The 15,610-nt window shown below is 40.4% G+C and overlaps 1 protein-coding gene across 14 annotated transcripts in view; it reads left to right on the forward strand.

The window, feature by feature from the left end:
* The window catches only part of LOC146557140 (uncharacterized), a 47,627-nt gene that overhangs the window by 15,242 nt on the left and 16,775 nt on the right, over positions 1 to 15,610 (forward strand). For 8 of the 14 annotated variants that reach the window (XM_085250050.1, XM_085250049.1, XM_085250056.1 and 5 more), the window contains exons 3-8: positions 5,817 to 5,903; positions 11,647 to 11,664; positions 11,808 to 11,879; positions 14,300 to 14,341; positions 14,761 to 14,811; positions 15,010 to 15,045. In XM_085250050.1, coding sequence (XP_085106176.1) covers positions 5,817 to 5,903; positions 11,647 to 11,664; positions 11,808 to 11,879; positions 14,300 to 14,341; positions 14,761 to 14,811; positions 15,010 to 15,045 — 306 coding nt within the window. Of the gene's footprint in view, positions 1 to 5,816; positions 5,904 to 8,805; positions 9,224 to 11,646; positions 11,665 to 11,807; positions 11,880 to 14,299; positions 14,342 to 14,760; positions 14,812 to 15,009; positions 15,046 to 15,610 lie in introns of those variants that run through there. The other 6 variants (XM_085250055.1, XM_085250063.1, XM_085250058.1 and 3 more) reach the window with 5 other exon arrangements.

Below are 15,610 nucleotides of genomic sequence, written 5' to 3' on the forward strand. Positions count from 1 at the left end.
GTTGATTGGCCATCTTAGCTTTTTGAAACCAGATATCATAAATAAGGGGTGAAACTGAGTGACAAACCAATGAACTCTACACATGGTCACTACACACCTATAAGGTAGTTACTTCTTTCTCATAAGGCCAGCCCACTGTAAAGTAAACCTTCTGTTAACCTCTATTCTGTACCTAATAGAGAACATAATACAATATATAAGCAGAATCATCAAGATCAAGACGTTGTTTACTGATGCTATAGGCCCATTTTCCCACAGACTTCTATAAGGAGTTTTAATAGCAGTCATCCCTTTCTGACCATTAGAAAGAATTAAAACTTGATGGCAAGTTAAGTATTTTTTGTTTTGGTGCTGTAGTTCTTCATGGTCTGTACTTTTCCTCTGTGAGCACATGTGGAATCGTCTGCTGAGCTCATCAGGTTTGGAAACAACGGCTCGATTTGTCCATTTGTGACGTCCGTTGAGTTGACTCATGTCTATGGCTTCATAGTAAGCTGAACTTTCTTCCAGCCACTCCCTTTTAGGCAACATCTGAGGCTTATAAGGTTCTGCAAAGAGGAAATAAACTTTTTTTGGTACACTTAGTCATCACCCTCACCGTACAATGAGCGAACTGTGTGTGAATCCACCTAATGATCCCTTCTCATTTTAAACACAGTCAAACAGAAATCAGAGTTATTTCTGTGCTCTCTTTGTGGAGCCTGTCAGCACTCGTGGTCATTAGAATAACCACCCAACTTTGGCTGCTGAAGACGGGCATGCAGGGCGTGGGAATCCAGCTTGCTGGAGACAATCAGACTAGGTTGGCATTCGGCTCTTGAGGACTTGGTGCCCCGAGAGGCTGTCAGGAGACTCAAGGGATCAAGTTGACAGAAGCCAGAACTATAAATTTGACCTCTCTAGGTACTTAAGTAACATATTATTATGATTAAAATGGAATAAAAAAAACAAACTCTGCAACTTAGAGCTAGAAGGAGGCTATATAATCTTCCTTTACGCAGTATGTCTTAATGAACCTTCATTAAACTAGGGGGTGAATCATTGTTTTGGTTTGGGGGTTTTTGCAGCTACGATTGTGGCTTCTAATGATTGTGAAACTATGATTATGGGAATAAAATTATTATTATTTTGCATTAATTTTCTCTCCAAATCTCTCATTTGGTCTTACACAATAAATTGCGCTCATCAATTAAGGAAAGATGATGAAAATACTGTGTGTGAACTGTCATCTCTTTTTCAACCCAAATTATTCTATTTATTTTCCATTTGAAATGTATTTAAAGTTTGAGGGTTTATAACAAAACAAACAAAACAAAGTTAAATCCATAATGCTTGTTAAGGTGATGAATAGCTACATTAAATGTCTGAGATTGCCATAATTGACCAAAATAGTAATTTATGATTTTTCCACTGTGAAGTATTCCCACTTAAACTTGTGTATTTTTTTCTTCTGTCGCATCTCCAAATCACTATAGAGCATCCCAGTTTTGCACTGAACTAGCTCACTGTCTCTCAGGAGGGCAGACAGCCCATTGACATCATGCTGAATTAGAACAGTTTGATAGAACCAGAGTCCATGTAGGTCGGTATAAATAGCCTAAGAGGAGGAAAGAGAAAGGAGGTATGAGTGTGTCTTTTGGCCTAGTTATGTGCATCTTTTTGACTGGAGGCTGATGCAGCATACACTTGCATGGAAAGATGACCCAGTCTGTTACAGCTGCTCGCATCATGTTGGATTACTTTAACTGAAAGCTGGTACCCCGTTTAACTGTTTATTTTAACTTCAGCTTTTGCTTTTTTTGTGTGTCTTGAGTTAAGCTGTTGTGTGCTTAAGTACTGCACTCTATGGCCATACAGTAAAAGGAAGGCAGTAATGTGGTCATGATGAAATAATTCACACCTCTTAGTGTTGTGAAGGTTTTTGAAGGGCGGGTGTTTGAAAGGCGGGTTCCTTTAAGCAGTTTGTGTCTGAAATTTGACTTTCAAAGTTTTAAAACTGAACAAGAAGATGAAAGAAGGTCTCTTACCTCATCCTGAAATGAGTGAATTTTTTGTTTTTCCATATGAAATTAATAATTCCCGAGCTTCCCAAGCTAGGCGAACACCTCAAGCATAATACACTCATTTGTCCTAAAACATATCACAAATCCCGGGAGTATAAACCGTTTTAGACATAGGATTGATAACCTTTAATATAAATTAATCAAAGAAATAGACTACAAGTTGGAATTGAATGAAAGTGGATAGTGGATGTTCATATTAAGCATGACCAGAGTTTCCAGTAATGAAGATGAATGCCAGTAATGACCATGAGCCTAAAGCTTAGCCCTCAGACTCAGTTTTAAACAATTTTTCCTTCTCTTGTCTCTGTATGATGTCATGGAGGGGATACCCCTAAATATGAGCACAAAGGTCTGACTGTGAGCACAGAAGCCCCACCCACCTGCTGTGCAACATTTTAAGATATGTAACCAATCAGAAGAAAATGTATTTAACGTGAGGGAGGAGCTAAAATGACTCATTTCAAATAGAACTGTGAATCATGCAAAACTACTTGAGTAGAGTCAGAAAAACGAAATTTGCAGACTGAAATTAAATGAAAGAGACACTTCAACCAGTGCCGATACTGATTTCATCCCTTCATCACACCATCTTTTAATATTTAGCCAGTGCAAATATGAGTGTGATACAGCAAACAAACATGTGACCTGTTATATGTAGTTTTCCCAGCTGGCCTGTAATTAAAGGCACCAGTAAAACAAATTGGTCTACACAATAGATGCTGACTGCAAGGCAACCTTTGTGACTTGACGGGAAAGTCTAATGCAGTATGCAATTGTTCACATTTTTCTGACACTTATTGAACTGAATTGTGTTGCATTGTGTACAGCACTATGTGCCCACCCATAAAAATATTTCCAGCGATTCATGCTCCCTAATCTGCCTGTTGCAGGTCTGTTTTGCTCTTGTCTTTGATCTGAATTAAGTTGGTGGTTGAACTATTGAACAACCTCACTGACAGAGTGGATAAAAAGCACTTCACCCCAGAGCCTGCTGTTTGATGGAGCAACTGTGTACCAATGCTAATGGAAGTTTTTAAGTGCTGTATTTATGCTGCTCGAGGTCAAACAGACTAATGCCATGTTACTCTTCTGCCACCTCTAATTTCATGGAAGAGAAAATGTCTAAGAGGGAGTTTATGTGTGCATACATAGTGTAGATGGATTTGTGTCTTAAAGCTTTTGGTAGAAATGCAAAGAGTCCCAAGGACAGTGAGCATTGACTTGGAGGAAATGGCACTTATGCAGGCAGTGAGTGCAGCACAGAGTCAATATAGACTCCTGCATCATCATTTTTAGGAGCCTTTCAAAAAATTCTTTATAATTAAGGCGTTTTGTTTTGGGCTTTTTTATCATTATTTAACAATGTTTAGTTATTTGGCAAGACCTACTCGGGACAATTCTTTTGAGTTGGAAGTTCCTGGAATGCATTATGGTGACATGGCTCGCATTCATGTGCAGGAGGTGCTCGGCAAATAGACACAGTTCACTGCAGGGCAAAACGCATCTCTACTGAGGCAGCGACCAGCCTGCTGTTCAGATATTTCAATCCTCTGTTGCCCGGTTCCATACCTCCAAGACATCTTAAGAGCAGATTCAAGCAGATGGTCGCTGTGTGAGTCATTCTGTACACTTCCTAGCTCATAACTTCTATCAAGCGGCCATAGCATCACGGGGATCTACACGCTAAAAAAGCAGGCTTTAAGTAAGTCATGAATGCTCACAGCACTTCAGTTAGTTGTAGTTCATATTTTCACCTGCAGCTTTGCTGATCAAGTCAGCTTTAAATCCAGATGTTTGCTCGTATAATGACAGCTGTCAAAAACGGCTTATTGGTGAACCAGCGGCATCCATGACCCAGCATGTATAACAAACAGATGCCAGTTTCAGTTTCTGTAATATAACTACAGCTTTACTGTGGAGGAAGCCTGGGAGGAACTGCTGTGTGTCTGTTTTTGGTGAGCTTCACCACATCACCACACCTCGCAAATGCTGCAGTCAGTTTAGTGTTTTATTAGTTTTGAGATTAATAAATGTCTAAATGTTGTACAAGGTTTCCTGCAGAAAGCACTCACACTGAATTTTTCTTTTCCCCCTCAAGTGTGCACTTTAAAGTTGTTTAAATAATGCAACAAACAGAATTAAACGCTGAATCATAAAATAGTCAAGTGACATAAGTGGAAGTTTTGCCCACTCATCACTTCCCAAATGAGACTCTGTGTCATGGCAAGGCATCAAAGACACATGAACTTTAACCTGGACAATTTCAGAATGATACAGGAATATAAAAACCTGGATAATAAAGCAGGATAGTAACAAAGCGAGCGTGCAAATGTTGCTGACGGCATGAACACAAGCTGAATAAAAGTGACTGAATAAAGTTTGCTCAGCAAGCACTGCTGATACGCAGCGAACATGCTGACATACAGACCAAATGCTGTTCTTTCTTTTAATGTACATATTCAGAGAGCATCTTCTCTTCTTTGTGCAAAGGAGAGGAAATTGTTAAAACTAAAAAGTGAAAACAATGGACTAAGTGATGCAGTTTGAGCGTGAACATGAGTAGAGACCTGCAGAGATGTTGCGTAAAGCTTTAATATCCCTGAGGGGCCGTTTGCTTTATATACTCTAGTCCAACAGATTACAGAAATACAGTACAAGCTCCTGCTGTCAGAGGGAAAGGGCCACGATTGGTTTAAAGAAGCAGCATATGGAAGAAATTACTCTGTGTCTATTATTGGTGCCTTCAGGGAGCTCAAACCTTTGCCCTGATGGAAGCATCTGGAGAACAACATGTAAAGGATGCTGGGGGCCAAAACAATGATCTGTGCCTTTGATAAGATCCTCATTTCATCTCATACAGAGGCTGAAGTTTGCTAACGGTAGCACAGGAATCTAGCTTGACAGTTTGCTCCCATTTTAAGACTGAGATAAATGTGCTTCTGTTATCTGCGGTGCAGAACGTCAGTGTTGTTGATGACAACACAGATTTGGCCAAGCTTGTTTGTATCCCCTGGTGAAGCTTTTAATGAATGCAGACACGTGTATGTGAGTCCTGAGCTGAACTTTGTTGATAGCGTGCATGTGTGTGATCGTGCTTTCTTCTGAAACCAACTCTGTATTTAGTGTTTTCCTGTTACTCAGTCATGGTGACTGACATTGGGGAAATGCATTAGTGCAGCGGTATGAGCTGTTACAGTTACCCCGCCTAGAGGCTGCAGCCGTGTAGTGTCTACCACAAGTTAGAGGAAGGAAATGCTTACACACTGTAACACACACACACTTGCAGCACACACTCTGAGAGAGAGATCCTTTTAAGGGAAAGACCCTGCTCTCGCCTGAGTGCTGAGTGGAGCAGAGGCAAGTCTTTCAAATGTACGGGGGCCTAGGAGTCTCACTAGATTGTCTGCTTCTAAATAAAGTCCATGAGATCTGTTCAGAGTTTAAATGATTCTTGATGTCCTGTGTTTGTTCACTGCTTTATTGACTGGTTTTTAGGGGCTGGTAGTGTCCCCCTGTGATATTAATCTTCAACTGTGTGACTGTTTTTATTTCTGTTTCCCAACAATGTGTCACAAAGTTCCCAAACTAACTCTGTCAAGGAACTGGAGCTCTGTTCACATTTGTGTTGACAATTTATAGATGTATAGATGTGTGTGAGTTGGACTAAGTCTGCTGCTATCTAACTTCTCCTTTTTTAATTTTCTCTCTCTGTGTTTTTATTCCCCCCCCCCCCCCCCCCCTTTCCATCCCAAGGCCGAGGCCAGGCTGGCAGCAAAGAGGGCAGCCAGGGCAGAGGCCAGAGAGATCCGCATGAAGGAGCTGGAGCGACAACAGAAAGAGGTATACAAGTCAAAATACCCCATGACATGTGACACACGATATGGCATAATACAAAACTTGCAAGATTTTACATCCGTAAGAGTTTAATATTTCATGCTGAATCTAAACAGCGGAGCACTGATGGAGTTAAACAAGTATTTCTGCTGTCTGCCAAATGGCTAACACTGTTCTGAAAAACAAAAGGATTTAAGCAGACTTGTTGTTACTAGACACTTGGTTTTGTTTGGACCGAAAGCATTTCTGGTCAGCTCTGCTTTCTGCTCTTAAGCTGACTCTTTGATCCTGTGGGTCAAAGGTCAGAGGAACTGTGACTGCAGCACTTAGGAGCACTGCTGTCGAGATCCAAGCAATCCTTGCCGTTCATAGAAAGAACATTCCTGTGGATTTGATTTGGATTGATGTAAAAATGTAGTTTAGACACAGACTTTTGATTGACTTTTTAAAAATTCCTTCATTAAAAAAACCTCCAACATCTATAGATGATGTTGTTCAACACACTGAATTTATGAGTTGATTCGAACCATAGAACCATATAATTAAGATGGACGTAACAAGCAGGAAGTCACTCATTAATCTTTGGGCTCCCATTCTGTAGCCTCTAGCTGAGCATGTTAGCAATCTTGGCCTTTTGAAACCAGATAAGGGTGGGCTCTAAGGAGTCAACCCCTGCTGGACATGTTAAAGAATCCAGCTTTAAGGCTTTCGGAAAGGGAAATTACATCTATTATTTATGTACTAAAACAGTGCCCCCACCTATACACAAACATCTCGTAACAAACTAATTCCTTAGTTACAAGGTTTCTAGGTTGGCTAAATATCCAACAGCTGATACTGAGGTTAAATAACCATAGCAAACGAGGAAGTCCTCCAAAGTTCTCACTAATTACTCTTTCAACAAAACCTTTTAAAGTTAATCTCATCCCACGCTGATACAGATATTGACACATGGAAAGTTTTTGAGTAACATAAAATTAGAGCTTTTTCTTCAGACACCACGGAGCACATTTCCTGTTAATTAACCGTCACATGTAAAGGGCTTCTTCCAAAACAATCACAACAGTAATTTGCATTATCTGTTATAAACTGTACACCTTTGAAAGGTCAGAAAGTCTAACCTGCAGAGTTGGTTGTTATTGCATTTCTATTTTTGTGGCTTTGTCTCTTTGGTTAGCTAAATACAGTACATAGTGTAACACTGACATAACTTATTCCAGATATTAGTAGCCCCGTAATGTGATGCACTACCTTCCTGGGAAGTAAGCAGTGAATTAAATCTTTGTTTTTTTATTTAACATGTCCATTTTTACCAATGTGTTGTGGAAAACTTGTACATGTCTCGCAAAAAGAGCAAAGAACCCCATAAATCTCTGTACTGGACCCTCGGCAGCTCCAGTGTCGGTGCTGGCGTCCGTGCTGTGTTCTGAGTTGTGTTGAATCAGGTGCAGCGCTGAAAGGTGTTTGGATGTGAGCTCAGTGCTGTTACATGAGTTTTTCTTTCTTTGGTTGAGCACCTCTGATCTGAACCACGGGGAGTCTCGCTTTTCCGAGCTCACTATTATTAGTCAGTAGTAATCCTGAACACATAAACAGACTACAGACTGCCTAGCACCTGTGGAAACTCAACTCAAAAGTTGCTCAGTTTCTGTGTGAAGGGATTTTTTTATTTGTTTGTTTTAAAAAAGCAGAAGAATAAATGACAGTGAAATAATTGTCTGCTGTGGCAGACGTCAGTCACAGTTTCTGTACTGTTGAAGCATATTTCTGGAAATTCAGTCGATAAACTTTATTTCCTGTGCTGCTTGCGCACACGGACATGGAATCTCTGGGGGTGTTCTGGCTTTCTCGCACTGTGACGTTAGCAGACACCCCTTTGGATTCTGTGGGTTTCAGGCTGGAGCCACAGATGCTGCATCAGATTGAGATGTGGGGAGGTTGAAAGCTTCTTAGCTACTTTGCTACATCCCTCGAGCAGTTTTTGTGGGTGCATCGTACTGCAGATGGAGGCTGCTGCCATCAACTCCTGCAGTCACTGAGTGCTGTGTTTGCTCCGAAACAATAAGTGCCTTCATAATTTCAAGTGACTGTCAACATTAAACTTTGTGTGACCAGAGTTCACTGTGATTTTAGTAGACAACATGCATGTGCTTTCGCAGCTTCAGCAACCACCACATTAAAAGAAAAATTCCATAAACCTTTTAGGCAAACAGACACAGAGCAAAATGAGTGCCAGTTTAGCTCACTGGTTGCGCAGGCACCCATACATGCCTTATGGCCTGGGTTACTGTGAAGCCCCCCCTTGTGCAACCCAAACACCTTTGACCCCTCAGGGTATAAACACAGAACCTCATAACCACAATGTTAGCAGCAGATCCTTCAGTTTCATCCATGTCACAGACACTTGGATACCGATCAGCACCGTGGGCTTTTTGGTCACGGAACCATTCCTGGGCTGTGTTTTCAGTGTGGCTGAGGGTGTTATTACACTGTAGGAGACACTCAATGGCACAGACTGGTGGCCTCAGTAATGGTTAGGTGGGACAGCATCCATATTAATACCAGGTCACTGCATTATACTGAGACAGTCCGATGTATGTTATTCACAGAAATTAGTATTTTACATCAAGCTGAACCTTTTATGGCTCGTCAATATGGAATGCCTATTTATAAAAGATATTTTTAAGATTATTAGTAATTATAATATTAATTTATTGTTATTTCACCAATCAAAACACAGGTGTCAAGCCTGAACAATAATCTTCTGCATGTACGCACACACACACACACACACACACACACATCGGTCACATATGCCAGATTAGTGGTCACTGGCAAGCTGAGTGTGTGTGTTTGTGTGTCCTTTAAACCTTTTAGCCGAGTTCTAAAGTAGCTTAGCAGGTTGTGCTCTGTGGTCCAGCCTGCAGTGGAGCAGTCGTTGTTGTTATTGTTGTTGTTGCCGTATCGTGGACGCCAGCGATGGGTTGCTGTGCTCTCGGCCACCTTCTGGATTTATGGATGTTTCCTCATACGCTGAAGACAGAAATTAGGAGTGGATTATTAGCAGAAGCTTTGCAGCATTAAACGCGAGGGGAAATTCAAACCTTGGTTGCTCCGAGTGCTCTGAGCTCAAATCTCAGCGTTCTGTCATACCATCAGCCTGCCTTCATGACTGGTCATGGTGTTACCTGTTGACCGCTGAGGGATGCGACCTTTCCTGGTTTCCTGAGGGCAGCAGGACGGCCGGGCGGCGGCTTACCAGAGGGGGGCTGAGGGCTGCCCTCACCAGGCGCCCAAAAACCCCTCCAATTAAGAAGGTGCGCTCGGTGAGTCAAAGGGGACCGGTGCTGGCATGTAGGCTGATTGTGTAACTCGGTTGATGAATGGGATTATGACGGTGCCTGGCTCTCTTGCTAATAGGCTGTCCAGACACGTAATAAGAGATAAGTAAGCAAACGAGATCCCTCCAGTCACTTCCTAATCTGATTAGACTGGACACTGGTCATTTTTGTGCAATATTACGCTCTTTGGAGTTCAACTCAAAATCAAATTCTCTTTAACTAGATTGTAGTATTGTGATTGCTTTGATCTTGAAGCAAGATCAAAGTTCACAAGGTCAGAAGCATCTGAGGTTCTAACAGAGGAAGTTTCTGGAAGATGTGTGCAGAACATTAGAGCTGTGACTCTGCAACGATATGAATTATAGCAATATTTATAAATAAATCTGACCTTTATAACTCACTTTCACCTTCTTGAAGTTTAGTATGACTTTCCTGAGTCGACAGCATATCTGTGAGGTTATCGTTGTGGGGACGTGGCTTTCCATTTCAGGTTAATTATAGATTAGGTGAGGGCAAGAGGCCGTTCTCCATTGATCACCTAAAAGTGCTGCTGCTACTACAGCGATGCAGCGGGCAGAGCGGTCATCTGCAAATCACTTTGTGATGACCAGAACTGCAAAAGTGGCCAATCCATTTATTGGGCAAGTATACAAGGGAGACAGTGGTAGTAAATCTGGATTAAAGCACTGGGGTAGAAAGTACGTCATTGAGGGTGGGGTGTGTTTTTAGTGTGTCCTGCTGTCAGCAGAGTTTTTGAAACAAACTCAAAAAGGCAGTGTGTAGGGTTGTTTTAAATTTAACAGGCAATGTGTTGGTCTCACTGGTGAAGGAACGTATGTGGGAGATTTTAGGAAATCTGATTGCAGTCTTTCCGTTTTGTCCCGTCACGTTAACATCAGCAAAACACTCAAAGAATGAAGGAAATTGGAGGCTGCAGAGATCTTTATTTTACTTTAAAAGTTTGCCAGCACAGAACATCTCGAATAACAACCACTACCAAAATAAATAAAGCCAAGGTTAATTGTATTTATCGGAATAGTCAAACAACCTTAATTTTCCGTAATTTCCTCAAACATTCCAAATTTCAGATGGCAACACCCCCAAGTGACGCAGCACATCGACCACAGGAAACACTAAGAGGGTCTCAGCCTGGCTGGTTTGATTTGATCTCTTTAATCTGCTTTTGATAAAATAATAACAATAATAAAAAAGGTAACACTTATAGCAAAGGGTTAGGAGCACAGGTTCCTGGACCCCAGAGGGTTTTAGGGGTTTTTGTTTGTTTGTTTGTTTGTTTGTTTGTTTGTTTGTTTTTGGACATTTTGTACAAGCTGCTGATATATTTTCATTTTTCGTCACCCAAAATTACAATGACTGGGTCTCCACACTGTACTGTGTGGTCTCAAGAGCTCTGCTGATGATGTCCAAGCAAATGTGCAAACAAACAATTTTGCACTAAGAAAGAATTAACAACCAAATATCTTTTAAAATCTGGAAGGTAATTTCAGGGGGATTGTTTTGTTTTTGTTTTGTTTGTTTTTTTACATCAGCAGACTTTTTTTCAATAGACAAGCATCATCTTCATCATCATCTAAGGCAACCTTCAGCTTCCTGAGGGGAAAAACATCAAGTAGCTTGGAAAAGCAGTGAGCTTCAGCTGCAGCATTTTGGTGACAACATAAAACACACATATTCCTTGTTTTATCTGTGCATATTAAACAAGCAGAGTGTAACTGAAATGGTGACCTTTCACCTGGTTCACTGTTTCCCTTTTGTTTCTTCTCTTTATTCTGAGATGAGTCAAGATGCAGCTCAGGGCTGCATCTTTAATTTTACTGCATATGCATTATGTCTACACAAGCATAACGTTTATTGTCCTAGGTGTCAAATCTACTTAACCTAACAGGACAGCTTGAGATGTTTTGTAGAGTTACCCAGGAGCTTATTTTTTATGGGGTTTTTTTTTTGTTTGTTTTTTTTATTTGGAGAACCACCTTGTGGTTGTGGTTCTGGAAGCCCTCTGTACCAGGATCTCTCGAGGTCACGTGGTTTTCTCTGCTATGTAGTCGTGGTTACACAGACTATGTGAAAGTGACATTGTGGCACTGGCACAGCTTTCCGTCACTGATACCAACGTTACAGGAGCATGGGAAAATGCTGTGAAAGTGCGTCTCACAGGTAGTTAAATCTCGGGTGAACTTGTGTTCTTGGGTCAGTTCCTGCTGTGCAGCGGGGTTCTTCACATACCTGAGCCTCGTGCTCTTTTTCCTGCATGCTGTTTTGCTTTTCGCTTTCCAGTGTTTCAGTTTTTTTCCATCACTTATCTTTTTTATGTTGATTTAATTAAATCTTTCCTGTTTGTTTTTTTCGCTCTTTCTCCTCTGTCGCTGTTCGGTGTTGCTGCTTAGATCTTTCAGGTGCAGAAGGTAGGTTTACTCTTCCTCATTTCTACTTCGCACATTTTTGGATTTAATTTGATCATCCTCGATGTGTGCTTCAGATCGCACCCTAGAAAAAGATGGAACAACTTACCTGTTTTATCTTGCCCTCGTTTCTTGCCTCTCCCTAGAAATACTATGGCTTGAACACCAAATTAGATGACCGCGTGGACAACAAATGGGGAGATATTGAACAATGGATGGTAGAGTTACTGTGCTGTGATAACAACACTAACAGATCTGCATGTATTTTGACTTTTCCATGTGCCCAGTCTGTGTTTGAATTCTCAGTCATTCCTGTTGAGCCTTTAAAAAAAAAAAAAAAGATTATAAGGAATCAAAGCTTGAACATTAATGATAATCCACTTATTAAAAAAGCAGGGTGACCATCTGGCTTTGAATCAGCATGACCATCTGCCCCGCTGATGCGAGACTGCATGGGATTTACTGCGTTGAATTCACTTACTCAGTATGACTGTGCAGATTATTTAAAGGGTTTGGCACAGCAATCACACTCTGTGTGTAGGAGTAACTGTTGACTAATTGTGATGTGTAATTTTAGGTTGTGATGAGAATTTATGCAACGGTTTATTGCCAGCAGTATCATAATGTTTCAGTTTGAACAGTGTTGGCATGTGGCGAAAATTGCATGAGTGTCAGCTGGATTACTGTTTGACAGCTGTGGATTTAAAGTGTGCATGGATGAGCCTCTGTGAGCTTCCTTTTACCCAGGTTGTGTCACTGTGTCAGTGGCCATGTTTACATGTGTCAAATTAGAGCTTCACTGTTTACATTGACCCTAACTGAGCTGATCTGATCCTAATGTGCGTTTGCATCATGTGTCAAGCATTTAAACAGAATAAATCATTTTGGAATTGTCCAACTTTCTGGGAATAGTAGAAATAGTAGTTGTGATTGCTGTAAACAAACACCGCTCTCTGGATGTCTCCTTTTTTATCGTCACCTTGCTGCATCGTATGGGTTTCAGTTTCTCCCTTCTCTCACATTTGTCACTTTTTGAATGCACCTACATTATGTTCACTAAATGGTAACAGACATGCGCAGTAAGGATAATTTCACTTTGAACATCGGAAGTAGGGGAGTTTCTGGCAAAGAATTTCTTAGTCGACTAAACAAGAAAAAGAAATTAGTCTAAAACTAAAAGACTCGAGATATCAAATTAAATTTGAGGATTGTTTAATGGTCAATGTCAAAAACTGTCTAAACAACGGCCATTGAAACTGTTAATTAATCTGTTCAATACTGAATCTTACTTTAAACTCTGCTTAATCGGGTGGCACCTTGCATTATGTGCATTATGAACATTGCATGTTATGCTCCACACAATGAAGAAGTTAAAAAAAAAAAAAAACCCACTTAAAATAAATATTTTATGATATTAAATATGATGTCAAAATGTTTTACTAAAAAGTTGTTCATATATTACTAAAATATGACAAATTAATGTTTGAAAAAACTACTAAAGAAAACATTGTGATTGAAAAGAATAATAATAATATTAACACAAAGATCAGGTCCTATATTAACAGACTTACATTTTTCTACAACTATGTCGAGGCTGCAGCTCTATATAGTAGCAAATGGCTGTAGAAATGTAAACAATTAGCAATTAGCAACAATTACTGGACTAGTCGACTTATCGAGAACATTCCTGACTGGAAAAAGTGTTTACATGCACACCTCTCTGATTAAGGATTGGTGTAACCTACCTGTATCTAGGTAGGTTAAGCTACGAAGGTGTGTGATTGGGTCAAAATCTTCCAGTTGGTGTGTTTAGGTGAAGCATTTCTATTCCAGTCAGGTTTTTTAACTGGTTACTTGTGTCCATGTAAACATGGCTGTTGTCTTGGTATAAAATATGCATCGTTTGCATTGTACCAATAGATTCGGGTAATAAAGATGATGGAGTTTGGATAGTGTTTAATCACATCTGAACCCAAATATTGTGATTTGTTTACTAGAATAAAGAGGTTTTTTTTAAATTACTTTTTTATTTATTTGGCATAATGTCTAAATTCCAGAGAAAAAACAAAAGGGAGGCACTATTTTGTGGTGCTGTTCAGCCCTGAGGAAGAACCACTTAAGCTGACCATTCCAATGCACATTTTTTCTTTGTAGACTCCAAATTGAGCCAATAAAAACATAAAGAAATCTGCTCAAATAATCAGCAATGGACTAATAGATATGTTCTAATCCACATCTTAACGCAGTTAAAAGGTGAAAACAGCAGTGCAGTTAAATCTAATTTATCACCTGGCAAATACAAATTGCATGACAGATTCCCTTTGCTTTAAATTAACTATCAGTTCTTCAGCAAGTACGCAAAATGTATTTATATAGCACTTTTCACAGATAAAAAATTTAGTGTGATAAAAAAATAAAATAAAACATAACAATGTAAAGCAACACAATAAATGACTTTGATCTCTTTGTGGTGTTTAAATGTTTATCTGTCCTGGACTCTTCAAAACACATTTAAACGCTCAAATGACACTTTCCTCTTTGGTCGTCTGTCCTGTTGATGTTTGACATCTCTCTCCTACCTTTCTACCCCCTCCATCCCTTCTCTCCTCCATCATCACCCCTCCCCTCCCTTATTCAGGAAGACAGTGAGAGGTACTCACGTCCTTCACGGATTCACATGGTTTGTAGTCCTCTCTCTCTGTTTCCACCTCTTCATGCTTTAACTCCGTAATCTGTTGTCTTTTACCATGAAAATGTCAGTGCCGGACGAACACAGCACAGACTAACTAAATTAGAAGTTATATGCGGCTTTGTGTTGGTCGATCCAGCAGCATGTTTTCATGACACTTGAATCAGGCTCATACTTTAGGCAGCTCTCTGTTTTTATTCATCTGAGTAGAGCGCTGAAGGAAGCAGTGGTGAAGTTTAGATGAGGTTTGTTTCTGTCTTTAGGGTCACACCGAAAGCTGACTTGGAACCATGTGTGTTTGCAGCTCGAGGCCTCCTGTCAGAATCTCATGTTTGGAGTGTTTGCAGATGTAAGCCATTGCATTCTCCGAACCCTAACCATCCATTTCACTCTCTCGCCCTCTCACGCAGCTCTCAGACGACGATGAGCGGATGTCAGTGGGAAGCCGAGGCAGCGCCAGGGTCAGTATCACAAACAGCTCATGTAATTTTAAAAAACAAAAAAAAACAAAGCCTCCTTTATTCTTCTCCTATCAGTTATTCTCTTTGCATTTTCATTCACAAAAACCGACCCTCTCCTCTGGAGACAGAGTGTCAGTGCTGGATAACTTGGCAAGCTGGTGTTAGTGTGACATGATGATGTTGTGTATTTTTGCACAGTCGGATCTTGATGCAGTTGGAGCTTATGGTGGAGGGGTAAGAGCTGACAGTGTCTGAACACGAGATGGATGAATTTGAACTGCTTTTCCCAGAGATATGTTGTGAATTGTTTGCTTTGATTAACAGTTGGTTTGCAAGTTCCTGCAGTAACTCAAATAATAGTAATACAAAGCATGTTTGTGTGCCAGACATTTAAGTTATAACACACAGATTAGGTCTTATTGTCTGTTCTCATTATCCATCTGCCTATTTCTTTACTTTATGATCAGATGTTTGAGTAAACCTGTGCACGATGTCGCAAATGATGCATAAACCCTTTTAAAAAGATGTAACATCGAGGGCGTTGTAGGCCTCCTCTACGCCAAGCAGCTGGAGCTGAAGCTTGTTAAGCCTCTAAGCCTTGTAAAACTGCCAAAATATTTAAACTCCACGGCAATTCCCTGGAAGGCTTTTTAGCATTATCAATCACTAACCTCCCAAAGCAATTTCCAGAGTTGCTCATTGAGTTCTTGTTTGTGCTGTTGTAGAGGAACTTTGATTACCTTGGAATCTGTTGAGGAGCCATCCTTCTCCAACCAAAACAAACTCTGCACTATTTTAG

This window comes from Mchenga conophoros, linkage group LG16 (genome assembly GCF_057382185.1).
Source record: "Mchenga conophoros isolate Kocher_MC1m ecotype Shallow Benthic linkage group LG16, M_conophoros_male_GT1.1, whole genome shotgun sequence".
NCBI classification, from domain to species: domain Eukaryota; kingdom Metazoa; phylum Chordata; class Actinopteri; order Cichliformes; family Cichlidae; genus Mchenga; species Mchenga conophoros.